Source organism: Wasmannia auropunctata, unplaced genomic scaffold, assembly GCF_000956235.1.
Source record: "Wasmannia auropunctata unplaced genomic scaffold, wasmannia.A_1.0 LD336062.1, whole genome shotgun sequence".
NCBI classification, from domain to species: domain Eukaryota; kingdom Metazoa; phylum Arthropoda; class Insecta; order Hymenoptera; family Formicidae; genus Wasmannia; species Wasmannia auropunctata.
This window is the reverse complement of record NW_012026828.1, coordinates 276,824-293,003: the sequence shown is the minus strand read 5'-3', so window position 1 is coordinate 293,003 and position 16,180 is coordinate 276,824. Positions and strand designations below refer to the sequence as shown.

Below are 16,180 nucleotides of genomic sequence, written 5' to 3'. Positions count from 1 at the left end.
CGAATGGCGATTCGAACGTTGTTTATTTTAGCGAAGTAATGTCGGACGCGACAATTTCCTATAAATGATGAAAGACGAAAAAGTGATCATGTCGACGAAAATAGGAACTTTCTTTCGTCTGTCTACGTTGCGACGAATACAAGTTGGGAAAATCGCGAAGAATCAGTTAATCATTAATTTATAGCTGCGCAAATTAAATCATCCAAATCGCGAATTTCATTTGTATTCAGTAATTCAGTGATTTAACTTTATTTACCGAAATTTTTGTCAGCGGCAATATGCGCGGAATAGCTTGTCGGTAAATTATCGTCGCATTGATTGGAAGACAGCCGGGACAGCAATTATTTTTTGCAAGAGATAACTCTTCTCAAATCACAACGTTAATCCGCTAATGGCGATGCGGCTTTCGAGGGAAACTTTATCGCCCGCAATGGTTTTGTTGCAAATTGTTACCGTTGATTGGAAGATACGTCGGAATGGAAATCGCTTTTTGCCAGATAATCTTTCAGATCGATTTGTTCACGGCTTTTCGTGCTGCGCGATGCGCGAGCATTTGCTATAAATTGTTGGACAATGCCAAATGTTAATTTCGCATTGTTGTATTATTATCCACGTATAACCAGAGTTTAAAATATATCTTGTGAAATTTTGTTATCGTTCCCGCGAAATTACTTGGGTGTACAACTTGCTTTATTATTTCCCGACGTTAGCATCATGAGGATTTAACCGCGAGATATTTACTGAAATAAGATAAATATGATTTTCTCCGAGCAAAAACATTCTCCGCCCTCTCGGCTCAATCAGGTTTTTACTTTCTCCTACCTATCCGACCAATCACGCTTCTCAGCCATTCTTCCGATTGTATCGAACTTAATTGCAATCACACAAACTCTCTAATTATGTTATACGGAATTAACTCTCTCGCAATCCCATTTAATGGAAAATATAGTTACACCCTTATCGACAAAGCTTTCTTTTGTTTCTCTTCATTTTCACATTTCCTCCGCGACAAATAGACACGCGCGCACCCGCGCGCGTCTGCAGCTTTACAATCCAAATAATTATATTTTAAGAATCGATAAATTAATGAACGAAATAATAAAAATTATACAAAAACATTTTGTGGTTTCACCTACAAAATTTCTAACAAATACTGCATCTTTTTTATTGGTTTCATATAGTTCGAATGTGCTTAAATTTAAATGCTTAAAAAGTATTTTGTTATGCATAATTTTACTTATAGAAAAATAACAAAATAATTTTTTCTTTGAGAATATCATAATTTATCAATTAAAGGATTGTAATTTTAGTTTTCATTTATTTTTATCTGTCATTTTTTATTCTGAAATATTCTCATCAAGATGTCTGTCATTTACTTTTTGTGTTCCGGAAACTGCCATGGGACTGTATTTAATATAAGCTAATTGCAACCTCAGAAAATTTTGTCGATAATCGCGTTAGACTGGCAAATTATCTGGCTCGTCATTTTATTTAAGAGCGACAGAGAGAGAGAGAGAGAGAGAAGAGAGGAAGAGAAAGAGAGCTCCCGGTTAGGTACTTAAAAGTATTCCAATCACGAATACGCGGAAGAAGTCCGACGAATATTTCAACCGTCGTCGTGTTGCGAGCGGATTGGTAGCTCACAGGAATCAGAAGAGAAATAAGGGCGGTGGGTGGTGGGAGGGTTGGAGGGGGGGGGGAAGAAATGAAGAACAATGTTTTCTTTTAATTTTTTATCGTCGAGCGCGTTCCGCCGCGGGTACGGTTGATACGATGTTTATACAAGGTGTTCAGAGACAACACCGATGAAGTTCGAGCGAGGGTCGAAGGTGATAATGGGAGGGGGGCGGGGTGGATCCAAATGAAAAGTACGGCACTTGCGCTTAAATGTGCAAGTAAACATCTTCGAAATTGATGCGATCATACTCGAGATACCGCGCGACATGACGATAAATTTGATATTCTTTGCTCCATCTTGTTCTACCACATACAGCCGACCAGCGTAGTAGCGCATGCATGCCATCAGTATAGTAATATTTAACATGCGAGCCGTTCATCTCGAAAGAGAGTGGTGCTAGTCACAATTTTGGAATTTCTTCAGCACATTGGCATCAGCCAATTTGCTTTAGGATAAAATAATCAGGATCAGCTGAAATAACATTGAAAATCATGACATGAAGAAACTGAAACAATCCAACAAATGTTTTTTGGATAACAAAATAATAATCTGTTGCTTCCTTTACGCTCTTAAATTAATAAATTTAACGTCATTGTGAATGATGTAATAGCTGAACTGACAAAATAACGTCCATTTTATCGACACTTTAAATAGCTGCACTGTCTTTCTAATGGGATGCAAACTTATGATTTAAAGAAAAGTTTGGATCCCTTTAGACAAAAGAATATCTAACGATATCAAACTTCAACAGTTTCTATTTTCCAAAGTTTGACTTGTATCACTTTTCATGTGATGAACGCTCCCACTTGATGCAGCCACGCGCGTGTGCGACCTCGCGCGAGCTATTGTATCGCTTCTGTCGGCCAGTTGACGGATTCGGTACAATATGCATCTTTATAATGTGTGATAAAAAGATTAATTTCTATACAACGCAGATCTTGATCTCAAATTCACGATCGTGGCTGCACAATTGTGTGTCAGAGGGGAAATCTTGTCACATTTTGTATTTCAGTATGTAGTAAAAAGTTTATCTTCAAATTATTATATCTAGATTGTTAATTGTTCAAATAATCATTGTCGATAGTTGAAACTTAGAGAAATTAATCCCGTAAACATTTGCGATATCGCGGAGTAGACGTTTCCACGAGTTTCACAAAGTTTTCTGTTTACTTTTTCCTTTTTTTAAGTTTGCCTCAGATAAATTTGGGATTTGTCTTTGCAATTTTGTGTCGAGATTTCTCCGCGCACGGCTACCGTTACACGGTACACGTACGAGCTTTGTCTTATTTAAAAAATATACGTATATATATGTGTATATATAAGACAGAACAACGTGTGCTGCCATGGATCCTTCCTTTTTCTCTTGCCGCCCGGAATGCCAAGGAGAGATGCTTCTGTGTTGTGTCTTTCCGCCCTTCTTTTTGGCTACCCGTTGTGTAAACCCGCGCAGAATCTCGTCTACTGGAGGAATTGTCCTGCGGGAAATTCCTAGTAGGGAAAGAGGCTTTTTCGTCGGCATTCGTCCGCTTTTATGTTCGCGATCGCTATCAATCTTAAATAACGTGATGGATTGTTTGTTGTAATCATAAAGGAGGATATTAAATCATTGTAAGGCAGCCTCAACGCGCGCGTATATTTTTCGTCTTATTTAAACTGGATAAGAAAAAAATCTATTAAAAAATTTTGTTTATAAAAAAAGGTATTTAAACATATTAGCTATAGAATACCAACTTAATGTTTTAATTGTAAAATATTTTATATTTCTGTAATTTTCATAATATTTAACTTTTTATTTAAAATGGAACGAGATTTGCTATAAGAAATACATTTTGAATTGTTATACATTGATTGTGTGTTGGAGTATTAATCGCGTAGATAAATAACGTATTACAACGTATTCCTGACCATTCGCACTTTTTTATTAATAAGAATCTTTTGGTTTTAATGAGTTTAAAACCAATCTTCTTATCAAAATGTGTATTTAAAAATTTAACTCAAGCATTTTTTTTTTATTATTGTACGAATATCGTCGCAATGCGACGTGCTTCGAAAATTGTGATAAAATCGCTATCATCTTCATCCGCTTGACTATGACATCGATCGTGAAGCTTTGTGTACAAAATAGAGCTATCTACGAGCTAGAATATCGTCGCGCACACACGAGGGACGTTAAACATCGAAAACACTAAAAATCGGTCGGCAGAAAACGGGTCGGACGGGCGGCGCGATCGCGTTTTCGATTTATCCTGGGCACGAGCTAGCGAAACGCGCATACTCTCGTACGTTAAACACTAAAAACACCGAAAATCGCTAGACAGCTCGGCGACGAAATCGCGCCCGGGCGCTTCGATTTATCGAAGCGTAAATGAACGAAGCCGTGCACGCTCGCTCGCTTGCTCGCTCGCTCGTTCGCTCGTTCGTTCGTTCGTTCAACGAAATGCCAGTGTACGCATACGAGGAATACACCCTCGCGAACAACGCAAAACCGATTAATTTCCAATTTCAGCAGGCGCGCATCGCCGATCGTGTTTGTGCCCCGCTCGGTCGCCACTCTCGCCCTCTTTCCAGCCCGCTCTTTTTCCGCGCTCGTAGACCCGACAATTACCCTCAAAGTGAAACTTACTTGCAGTTTTCGAACGGATAAAACAGCGGATGAAAGACAAAGATAGATAGCGTTCCGCTATAAATATTGAACGGGAGAGCAAAAGACAGAACGATAAAAATTTTAATTATATTAAACGCGCGCGGGATAAAATTTAATTATATTAGAATATATTATTATATATAAACAAGTTTTAATTTGGATATTTCGTTAAAATATCAGATTTCTCGCAATTGAATCCATTCATTAACAGCTGAGATGGATCAAAATCAATCGGAAGCAAATCAAAATGGGCCGATATTTCATTGTCGGAGCAGAAACTGTTACATCTCTCAAGCAATTTAATTGTACCGTTCGATCGCCATATATCCCCCGACACTCTCGCGCCGTGATCTGAACAATAACTCGCGAAGGATATGGTATTCACGAGTATCCGCGATACCGTCGACGCGACGACGTCATCATCAATATCGATGCCCATCTACTCGACTCGATTCGCGTCGCGGTCGCGACTCTATAGCGCTTATAAGCATCAAAGCGAACATCCCCCCCGCTCCGCTTCTTTCTTCGTTTTTGTTCTTCCGACGGCCCGTTCACCCTCGGCTCTACATCACCCTCTCGTTTCTCCTCCCCCCCCCATTTTTTTTGTCTACACGTCCGCCCGCCCGCTATACACACGCGCCACGTCGTCGAGTTTCAACGCGCGGCACACACGTCGACCTTTCGAAATCCGCGCGCCAGTGACGGAGAGGTTTTCGCTGGCACAAAGACATTCCTACGACGATTAAAAAGTCACTCGACTCGGTCGACTCTTCTTTTCGCCCGGCCCGTCCGCGCGTCTGAAACGGAAAACTCTTCGGCTTCCCTTTTTCGCCCGATATCCGCACCGTACGTATAGCAGGCGTCGCGTCGCGCCGGCTCGCGTTACCGTATATACGAGATCGCGTTCCTTCGTTCGCCGCGTCACAGTGCACGTGGACAGGCTGGCGGTCAACAGCTGGATTTTATAGATCAGCGGAGATCGCGCGGAGATCATTCAATTTGGAAAATTTAAGAAAACGTGTTTTTTTTTTGCGATATCCCCCACTCACATTTCATATACATTCGAATACGAGGGCATCCATATTTTCCACAAGTCAATAAACGTCGTCAGCAAAATCTATAGTTTATCTCATGCAAATGTCCCTTTCATCTTGCACGCGAGTTTTTATTCATGATCCAATTTGCACTTTTCCAAAGCGCAGCGGAATACTTTGGATATGAATTTTGTTTCTTGACGTTTATACGAAGTACATTGTAACGAGAATCGTATATATATATATATAGAACTCGTTGACCCTTTTACGAGTAAAAATAATTCCTTCTTAAAACGCGTATACTTGCGCAATACAACAAATATATGTGTACAATTGTATAATAACGAGTACAAGCTGTCTCTAAATCATGCGGATCCGCCGATTTGTTCTCCCACGACGTGACGAAACTTTTAAACGCGCGAGTTATGTACGTCACGTATCCGCGATACCGGAAACGCCGGTTTTAGGAGCGTCCTAATGGCGCAGTTTCGGGCCGCAGTTTAGTCCACGCGCGATGCACACGATTCCGGGGGTTTACGGGGGAGCTTTCCCGCCGGGGTGTTTCGTGGCTCGCTTATACCGCGGGGGCGACAAGTTTCTTACCGGGTGGAGCTGCAGCACGAAGTACCCGAGGCGCCGAGGACTCTCGCGTCCTCCGCAAGATGCACGTAGATGTACAATGCAGCATAGTTTGCAAACACGCGCCTCGTTAAATCGCGGGGATTACCGACGACACGCGGGGGCACGCTTTTAAGCTCCGCTTACGCGACCGAGCGCTTTTACTCGCGGATTATATGCGCGCGATTAATCCATTCGGCTGCCGTGGATACGTATAGGTATGCGTTCAAGTAGGTTCTCGAAGCTCTCGCGACGGTATAAAGGATAAGAAATTTAGTTTCCTAAAATCGATAGAATAACCGGACAAAAATAATAAAAATTAGCAGTGTGTCTTTCCACGCTCGTTGTTACAAATTTACAGACGTATATACGTTGGTTGAGTTAGTAGCGAATACTTCGCTTACGGTGATGAGGAAAGTTGCAAAGAACCGCGTTCCAACTCAACCGGAATATAAAAATAAAACGGCCAAAGCTTTGTTCAAACAACCGCGACGCTTTTGTTTCTTATGAACGACGATTTCTTATGAAAAAAACATCATGATACCGAAGATTATAGGAATAAGTAAGAATATAGGAACAAGCTGGAAACATCTGTTTCGTACGCAACTTACGAGTTACCTACTTTTATTCGCGCACTGGACAGAAATGTCGCGATGAATCAGCAGACGGAATAATAATATCGTACTACGAAACCCCCCGCCGTGCCGATATTAACCGCGAACGCCGCGGGGAAAAGGGCTGAATCACCGGCGAATCGATCATTATATAGCGGGGAGCTACCGGCGGAGTGTGTTTGTGTGTGCACGTGAAAAAAAAAAGAAAGACAAAGCGAGAACGGGGCGGGTAACCAACGGCGGGAGGGAGAGAAGAGGGTCTGCCTTAATAATAAACGGCGCAACATCCGCGAAATGGCGATTTTTCGTGCTCGCTCGTAGTTTACCCGTCTGAAATTACGTTTACCCTCGTTATATCCCGCCGTGCAAGCCGGACGATACCCGACGATGGGGATGGAATCAGATAGAAGGGTGTGCGCGAGCGTAAGAAAAAAAAAGAGATCGATAGAAATATTCAACGCGCCGCGTCGCTTCGAATTCGCGAAATTGATGACTGTTTTGATCTTGCTTTCGGAAAATTTGGCGTCTAATTTAACGTTCAGTATTATCGTTTGCCCACTAAATTAAATTGCATAAATGATAAGATGTTTATACAGTTAAGTGTTAAATTTTTTGATACAAAAAATACAGATTTATCCAAATCTCTTTGATTAAAAAAAAAAAATTTGGATAAATGTACATTGCCTCGAAATACCAAATAAAAAAAGCATGTACCTTTTTTTGATAAGCTAAAAATTATACATACGAAAATAGTTAAATAATTACGTTAATTGTTAATATATATAAATTATAATTATGTACTAAAAGTCTCAATAAATATCATTAAATTGTCAATTTCTACTGGAAACCTCTTTTCCATATAATCATGTCGGCACTTAGTTTCGGAAGGAAAATTACTTCTACGAAATTAAAGTATACAATCTTTATATTCGTTCAAAATTAGATCTGAGTCGCCGCTCGCGGTGAAATTGGAGAAAGTTGGATCTGAGATATTAATCAGCGGAGACACAACGTTTTAATAATAACGACAACTTTTCACATCTCGATTATTCGACTGTATTATTTCTGTCGGCGCGCCGCGAATACGGTCGACTTTTATTTCACTCGCGTCCGCGCGCGTTTAAAGATAGATATTTAATTTAAAGCCACGCTACTTAACGAACGCATTATTGTCGTGGAATCACGCGGAATAATTTGGTTTACGAGAAATGGATGTTATCACTTATAACGATAGCTAGGAGAACGATAGCCTCTCGTCGGCGCGCATCCTCCGCTAAGCAAATAAAAGCGTTCGCCAGTGCGTTATAATTGGCTACGCAGTAATTTCGGTTGTTTCGATGAAACGCCGCCGATAACGCGACCGCATTTACGTCGCGATATTGGAAACTGTTATGCGAATCGTATGAATAATTACAATGCAACGCTGCTCGATGCATAATTAATAAACCGCGGTTACAGCACAGATACACATTTATTACCGCGCGGCTTTAATCGCGTTGTTAATGCCGCGCTCCTCCCCGTCGATCTTTTTCTTCTCGCTGACACGAATTCATTGCCGGGCAACATGGATCGGGACAAAATTCCGCTATCGCACTCCGATCCGGAGGGAGGACACAGAGGGGGTGTTCTCGTCGATAACGCGCGCAGGAACGAAATACTGCAATTCGGTAACTATTGTTGACGACAGAACCGCCTAATAACCGGAATCGTTACGCTTTCCTGTTGTAACGAACTAATCTCGAACGGACCCAATTACATCCGCGCGGGCAGCGCGGAACTTCCGCGTCCTGTCGATACTTCGCCTCGACTGCGACAACGTATCGACAGCGGCCGCGATTCTCGCTTAGAATGATAAGAATTTCGTCGTTTCGTTTGTTCGCGCGATCGATTCATTTCCCGATGACTTTTACGGCGAAATAATTCGCGCACTCGCGCGCGCGCGTCCGTCACCACGAGAGTGCATCTATAAATTTCTGCTATCCTGCACGGAAAGAACAATTTTGCTGAATCCAGATCTGAAAATAATTTTTGTTCAATAATCAACATAATTTTGTACGAAAGTCAAAATGATTACTAGAACATCAAAACGTTTTCTAGCAATGTTTATCAGTTTTAACATTCCAACAAATTATTTTGATAATTCAACAAAAAATTATTTTCAGATCTGTTTTTAGCAAAATTTTTAGACCTTTCAACAAAATCGTTCTTTTTGTGTGGGGATTTCGGAATTACCCTCCCCCCGTGTGTATATATGTATATATATATATATATATATATATATATATATAAGATGTGTCATCTTCGCCTGACACTTGATCGAATTTCGCGAGCATACTTTCGCAGTGCTTGGCGCGCATGCAAAAAAGCCCCGCGAAAAACTCATAATCCCGAAATAACAAGCGGAAGATAACGCCGGGAAGACGCCTCATACCGAAGTAGTATCATCGTGCCGTTTCGAGCGCCGTTTCCTCGAAATATTCCGAGAACACGCAAAGTTTCTCAACGGCGGAAAAGGTACAAAAATTTAATAATCGCCAAGATTTATCATTCGGCATTGTTCGACGTCCTGTAAAAGTCACGGTGGTAAGAAAGTCATCTCCTCCTTTACGCGCGTACATTTAATCTGAAAGTGACTGCTATCCGCCTTCGGATTTTCAATTCTTCTTTATTGCCGCGATTAATCTGAAGAAACTTTATTTCTATTAGCATATAGAATTCGAACGAAAAAAATTTTTTAAGAATTTTTAATATAGACTAGTTTCTCACCCGCAGCCGAATGTCGCAACGAAGCTATTAGCTAATTGACTTAGCCTCGTCTCGATTGACGATCCAACAATGCAGTCTTTCAATTTTTCGGTCCTGATCGATGTTTCCGGACATACGCGATACGCAAAGCTGCTTAGGCAAACTCTCGATAGATGAAGTTTCTAGGTCGGTCCGCCGGTTCGTAGACCGTTCTTATATTTAAAACCTTAAGCTGTCTCTCCACTTAAGATATTTTAAATAAATTACAGAGCATTCGTATTAGCATCTAAAACATTACTTAGGACAGTTTTGGAAAAAGGCTATGAATACCGGGCTTAGATATTACGGGAGTTTGCTCTCCCAGATTCGCTGCGTGTAGATTGGCTGGCACGCCAAGCACAGCTCCGTTCACACTCGCGAACGTGGAGAAATACATATATTCGAGCGCCGTTCGATTGACAATGAGCCGATTGTTTACGTGCCGAGACACACGCCACACTCGCCCTTGGAATTGCTCTCGGTTCGCTTTCCGGCTTGTTGCCCGCGGCGTACGCCCGCAAGATTTTGGAAAACAACGGTAAACATGCCCGACGCCAGGACAACGACCGCTATGCGAACGACCGCGTTGCGCGAATATTACATGGGCGAAGGGAGTCACCTGTCTGGCTGTCTAGCTCTGCTCCCTTCGGCGCTTTCCCCGCCATTTCTCTTGACGTTTCGCGTGCCGTACAATATTTTGGACACTCGTCGGCAAAGCGAAACGAAGTATCGGAGATGCGTGCACTAATGAATCTTTCGGACGGATATCAACCTGACATTGGGCGCGAAGTAACGAATACTTGCCTGCGCGAATGCGGAGATTCATGGCCGATTAATACATCCGGAACGTCGCTAAATTCCGGCGCTCATACGCGAGATTCGTCCGCGGCAAGTAAAAAGACGTGAAAATATGGAATAATTACGTTTTTATTACCTCACCAGCGACGTCCGATTAATCGACGGTTAAAACGTGAACTAATTGGCGGTCACGACGCGAGCGCGTTTACGCGACACGGAATAATTGACGCGCTGCGACATCCTGAGATATTAACGAGATCGGAGAAATGCATTGTTTCTGTCATTGTTATAATTTATAGTAACAATTTTCGGGGAAGTGTGCTACTCCTATTATTTAAAAATATACTTACTCGTTCTCCTCGCTCTTGCATATTTTTCTCAAAATGTAATCTCAATTGTCATTGGTCTGAAAATCTTAAAGACGCCTCTTTTCAGAATATCGATTCTTTTTATTTAAACGATTAAAAATATTCACGGAAAAGTAAAACGCTTTAAATAAATTATTGCTACCGAGTGCTCCAAAGATCTTCTCTGGCAAACGTACAGTCTTGAAATCAAAGTATAAATGCATTTCTTTCCTCAATATAAAATTGAATTTGTCGCAATAAACTCGCTTATTGAGCACGAATCTGTCCTGATTTCGTTTAATCGCTTAAAAAAAAAAGAGAGGAAACGTTTTATAACGTGCTAATACTTAAATTTTCTAGCGTTTAAGAAAATCAAGGCGGGATAATTCAATTTCGACGACGCCGGTCGTACCAGTGAATGAAATATCGCGTTACATCGCGCTCTCATAAAGTTGTTACGTTTTAAATCTCAGTCTCGCCGAGTGATATTGCCACTCGCGCGACGACGACCCGACGTCCGCCGGGGTAATCTCGATCGGGGGCGAGTGGACCGTTAAAACACGCGCAACGATCGTCGAGTCGCGTCGCGAGCAAACAAGCTCCAGGTGCAAAGCTCACACGTACTACCTTGGGATACTTTCTTGGCGGATGAAGCAAAGGGCAAATAAAATTTTTAGACTCTGCGCAAAGTTGAGCGACGCAGTCTCCGCGTATTTTACATCTTTCGATTATAAATTATTTTTATGCTTGCGTTCGTGAATGAATGAAGCCGCGTATAATTGGAAGATAATTAAATATAATTTAAAGAAATTTAGATTATCTATAATCTGCTTTTAATTAACCAAAAATTAACGTTTGTTAAAGTTTAAGAGCAATATTATAATTTCTCTATCATCATATCGCTTCTAGCATGAAGTGGATGAAATCTATATTTTATCAGTTGCACAGTTTTTTCGGACGTACAAAATGACAATACTTCTATAATTACTTAGATTCCGTTGAAAAGAAGTGTGATAGGTCAGGAACGGTCAAGCTTCAGATTCAGTTAGGTAACGCAGAATGAATTGTCTGTCGGGCGATTATTAAAACTGCGCTTTAACGCAAATTTTTTCGAAAATTGCCCGGCATTTAGATCGAAAGTAAATACTCCCGACGCTAACTGAAACCTTCGTCTCTCGAGATGAAACACTCCTCGTCCCTATTGTACCTCTCGCAAGAAAATTTCCGAGAGAGAGTCCTCTCTCTTTGAAAATCCGTCAACGGGAAAATCTTTAACGGAGAGAGAGAGAGAGAAGTCATGTCAAGCGTGCCCGGCAGTTCGGCCGGGCGGAAAGTTTATTACGACAATACTGTGATACTAAATATTTTCAAGTCCCGTAGTTACAACGAGAACGCGCGCGCGGGCAGCGGTGAATTGCCGAGATTCCCTCTCGGAAGAGAATAATTCCGCGACCTAACGATCGTCCCGACGAGAGCCCCGGCGCCGCGCTTTTGTCCTTTAAAGTGTCGCGATTTCGCGTGCACGAGGAGAAAAATTTACTTTGTCGCGCGGGTAAAATTCGCCCATGATTATTCTCCCTGTTAACGCGAGCGAGCTTCAAATATACGCGCCATGAGAGAGAAAGATTTAACAAACGCAAAACTAAATTAACGGAGAAGTTCCGCTTCAAACAAAACAAAAAAAAAAAGAAGGAGGATGTCCGTGTTATCCTTTCAGTCGGCGAAGCACACACTCAAACGAACGGGATCGGGCGAATCGGGTTTTAAACGCAACAACGTTAAGTTTCATTAGGAATGTTAATTTAGTTGAATGAAGAAACCAGATCCTCTCATTGCCGTTATTCTATAGGGGTGAAATTGTCGTCACGTGAAAATCAATCGAGCGACGCGTATCTATATATATATATATATATATATATATATATATATAAATAGATCGATATGTGTACGATTTGCCGCGAACGACGCGCATTGCTGCGCAATAATTTCGTTCACGTTCGAAATGGAGGAACGTTCTCTGCATGCGGTTAATCTTTGTATATACACCGTGGGATATTGTGGGGCGGGCTGTAATTCGGTGCTGACACACTTCTACGTACCTTCTCTCTCATGCACATACACACACACATACACACACACACACGTCCGTTTGTCCGGATCTGGGACTTAGAATCCTCGTCTGTCTTACCTACGAGCGCCTAACTTGTGCTTATGTCTGAACACTGTTGCGAACGTGTCATTACTAACCCATTGTCCTACTGTCACACGCTAACGCACACGTGAACAACCGTGATATAACGGATCCAACGAAGCTCCGCGAACGGGAGAGAGCCGAGCTTTTGTCCCGAAATTGCAGTGAGACTAACAGAATCGCTTTTGCTCCTCGAGCGAAGATTTTCTGAAAACGCTCGAGAAATGTGTAAAAGGATTTAATACGTTACGTAATTCGATTACCAATTGCTATACAAAAGTATGAATATCACATTTTGGTTTGACTTTGCTCCAAGTTTAGTCGTTAAAATTATTCTACGAAATTAACGAATCCCTTTATAAAGTTCATCGAAGTGAAAGAAATTTTCTACTTCAATTACTATGATATATCTTTCGAAATTTCATTACACATTACAATTTCGTATCACAAGTATCCGATTTTAGAATTATGATTTTGAATATAAAGCGTTGCCAGACATATCATAGAATATTAAACGAAACTTTTACGTGAGAAAGAGAGTCGTACTCATGCAACGCCAGTCGCGAGATAGCAATACGCGCGGGGGATCGTCGTGCTCGCCTGATTCTCAGTTGGTGATTCTGCGAAGAATTTGGAAATCGCTGTAAAATCGTTCCGCTGGGTGACATTTTCGCACACGTGACGATTGCAGGTGCAATCATCGTAATTCCTGTACGGTGGACGTGCGCAGCGACGTTTTCGAGGAAGACCCTTGTCCTGGGACCGGAAAATACATCGAGGCTCACTACCAGTGCTTAGGTTGGTTTTCACATTTTTCTATTCTGACGTCGTTTTCGCGCGCGGTTGCGGATTTACGCGAAGGAACCACAAGGGATTCGCCTTTCGTTCACGTGCTGCGAAAGAGCCTCATAATCTTGAAATTGTAATTTGAGGAGCAAAGAGGATTTATTTCGTCTTATGATTTCGTCTTGTGAAATTATTGATCGTTAATATTAGACGATCAATAGATACCCAAATGTTTATGCTTTAAAAACCTTTTCCTTTTATGAGTAATATTTTTCATTTTTTTTGTTTTATAATTTTATTTCAAAAAATTACATTTCTTATACATTTTTATTAGTTTATTTTATTTTATTATTATTTTATAACTTTTTGTTTAATTGATTTACTTTCTATAATAATTTCCTAATATTAGAAATAATAAACGATCAAGTAACTAATATTATAAAAAGTTTTTTTCTTGGAAATAAGTATCATAAAGTCCTCGACTGAGGTTTATCATTTTGACCCGAAAATCAAATTTATGCCAATATAAGAATTTAATCAAATTCTTTCGAAGCAATGTCTTAAGAATTGAGAATAAAAATGTTCAGAAACTGAGCTCGCTAGACTTTAATAAAAGAATATGAATTGAATGGACGAATTTCGACGAAAAAGTCTCTCCCAGAGCATCGCTCTTCTTTCCCATCTATCGACGAAACGAAAGAAAGGGACTGGATCCATGGCGGTACACGTGGTAAGGGTGTACCATGGTCATTTTGTTAAACGCGAGTCGAATCCCCCTTCGTGCAGGTGCAACGACCAGCAGAACTGCAGCATCGTTGCGTCTACGTTGCAATTCGGCGATCCTTGCCCGAACACACACAAATATCTCGAAGCGCACTATCGATGTGTGTCCGGTAAGTAAAACTCTTCCATTTTTATCTTTGTCCAGTCTTATCTTGTGATTATTTTAACGTTATTGGACTTTGCAGGAAAACTTGCAAAATTATAATTGCTTTTAAATGTGTAAATAGCAAAATTTATTTTTTAAATAATTGCAATTCAAAAAAAATTAATTTTGATAATATATTTGAAATATATACTTTTTTCAATCTATTTTTATTATTATTTGTCACGTTTTTTATTTCTTCTGCATTAAGTATGATTAGTAATCAGCATTTATTTAATCAATATCATAAAGTTAAATATTAAATCTTAAAAATAATATTTAAATATTTATAATATTAAGTATGTTAAGTATTGAGATGTTACTTTCTAATAAGGATATCCAAATCCTCTTCGTCCTTTCTATTTGCCTCCCATCGCTGCTTTCGTGTGTCTCACGACCGGGTTCCACGCCACCAGTATATATTAGCGAACAATCGGATCTCTTAGTAGCCTCCAACGTGGTTACGGGAGAAGTAAAACCGATACCTCTTCTCTCTTCGATTTGCACGTGCCCGTCTTACCTTTGCGCGCGCGATTATCGCGACGAATATCGGGCGACGTCTGGTATTTTACCTTATCGCAAACCCTCTCGGACAATAAAGATGACCTCTATAGAGATAATACCACGAAATACGTGGACCATCCCGTTCTGGAATTAACTGTCGTCGCCATCTTGGGTTAAAGATCGTTTTCCCCTTCACGGCTAGATCTAGTCGCGATATTGAGCTGTGCAGTCTAATCTCCTGCGCTCTATCTCTCTTCTTCTCTACCTATTCTTTGAATCTTCATTTGAATCTTCTATTCGCGAAATGCTTTTCGGACGATTCATACGCTTGCAGAGTGCTTAATTTTTATTCTTAGTGTTCTCTCATTAATTAAAAGCTCGAGTTTATTTTCGAGGAAAGAGCAGAAAATTTTCTTACATTCCTTGATGCTGGAGAAAAATAACAACAGATGTTTTATATACGAAATAATTTTAATAGAAATATTTAGCAATATTAATATTACACGTGCTTATACAATATTTTATTAAATTTTAATTTCAATACAACTGCAAAGTTGTACTTGTTTAATTTGTTATAATCTGAAAATTTTATATTTCTTTCATGTTTTTTTTTCGTAAAATATTTTGTTTCACTTTATTTTGCATTTTATTAGAACATCAATTTAAATCTGCGAAACTACGAGTATTCTGATCGGTCGAGCGCACGCAAACTTTCTAATAAAATTCAAATATTATTCAAATATTATTTACTATATCCATATCCTGATATTTTCAAAAGGAGATTTATTTAAGCGCTTTATCGAATGATTATGATTAACAAGAATCCGATATAAATCCGATACAGTGGATAAGCTCTTTCCAATGTAGCGAGCCAAGAAAAACAGAGATGAGAGTACCTCGGTATCTCCGAACCGCGGATATCTCATTCCCTTCGGTCTATCGGGAATATACGCAAAGTGCAGACAGTTCGTTCAAACTCTATCGAATGATTAACAAGAGTCTAATATAAATTCGACGCGGTGGATAAACTCCCCATCATATCAATCCGAGGGGAAGAGAGAGAGAGAGAAAGGAAGAAAGAGAGAAGAGGGACTTCGTATTCCCTGTGCCGACGAGACCTCTCGAAAGCTTTAAATATCCCGCACCCCTGAGAGAAATCACTTTCCTTCTTAATTATACTCAGTCTTCGAGCCCGATAAGCCCGTAGACGAACTGCCTTATCCCCCTTCCCTCCGCGTTCTCCCTCTCCCCCCCCCC

At 40.5% G+C, this 16,180-nt stretch overlaps 1 protein-coding gene across 1 annotated transcript in view; it reads left to right on the top strand.

Annotated features, from left to right (window-relative positions):
• Positions 1 to 16,180, top strand: part of LOC105450375 (latrophilin Cirl-like) — a 275,071-nt gene that overhangs the window by 233,758 nt on the left and 25,133 nt on the right. Inside the window, exon 4 of the mRNA XM_011690169.1 lies at positions 14,281 to 14,387. Coding sequence (XP_011688471.1) covers positions 14,281 to 14,387 — 107 coding nt within the window. The remainder of the gene's footprint in view (positions 1 to 14,280; positions 14,388 to 16,180) is intronic.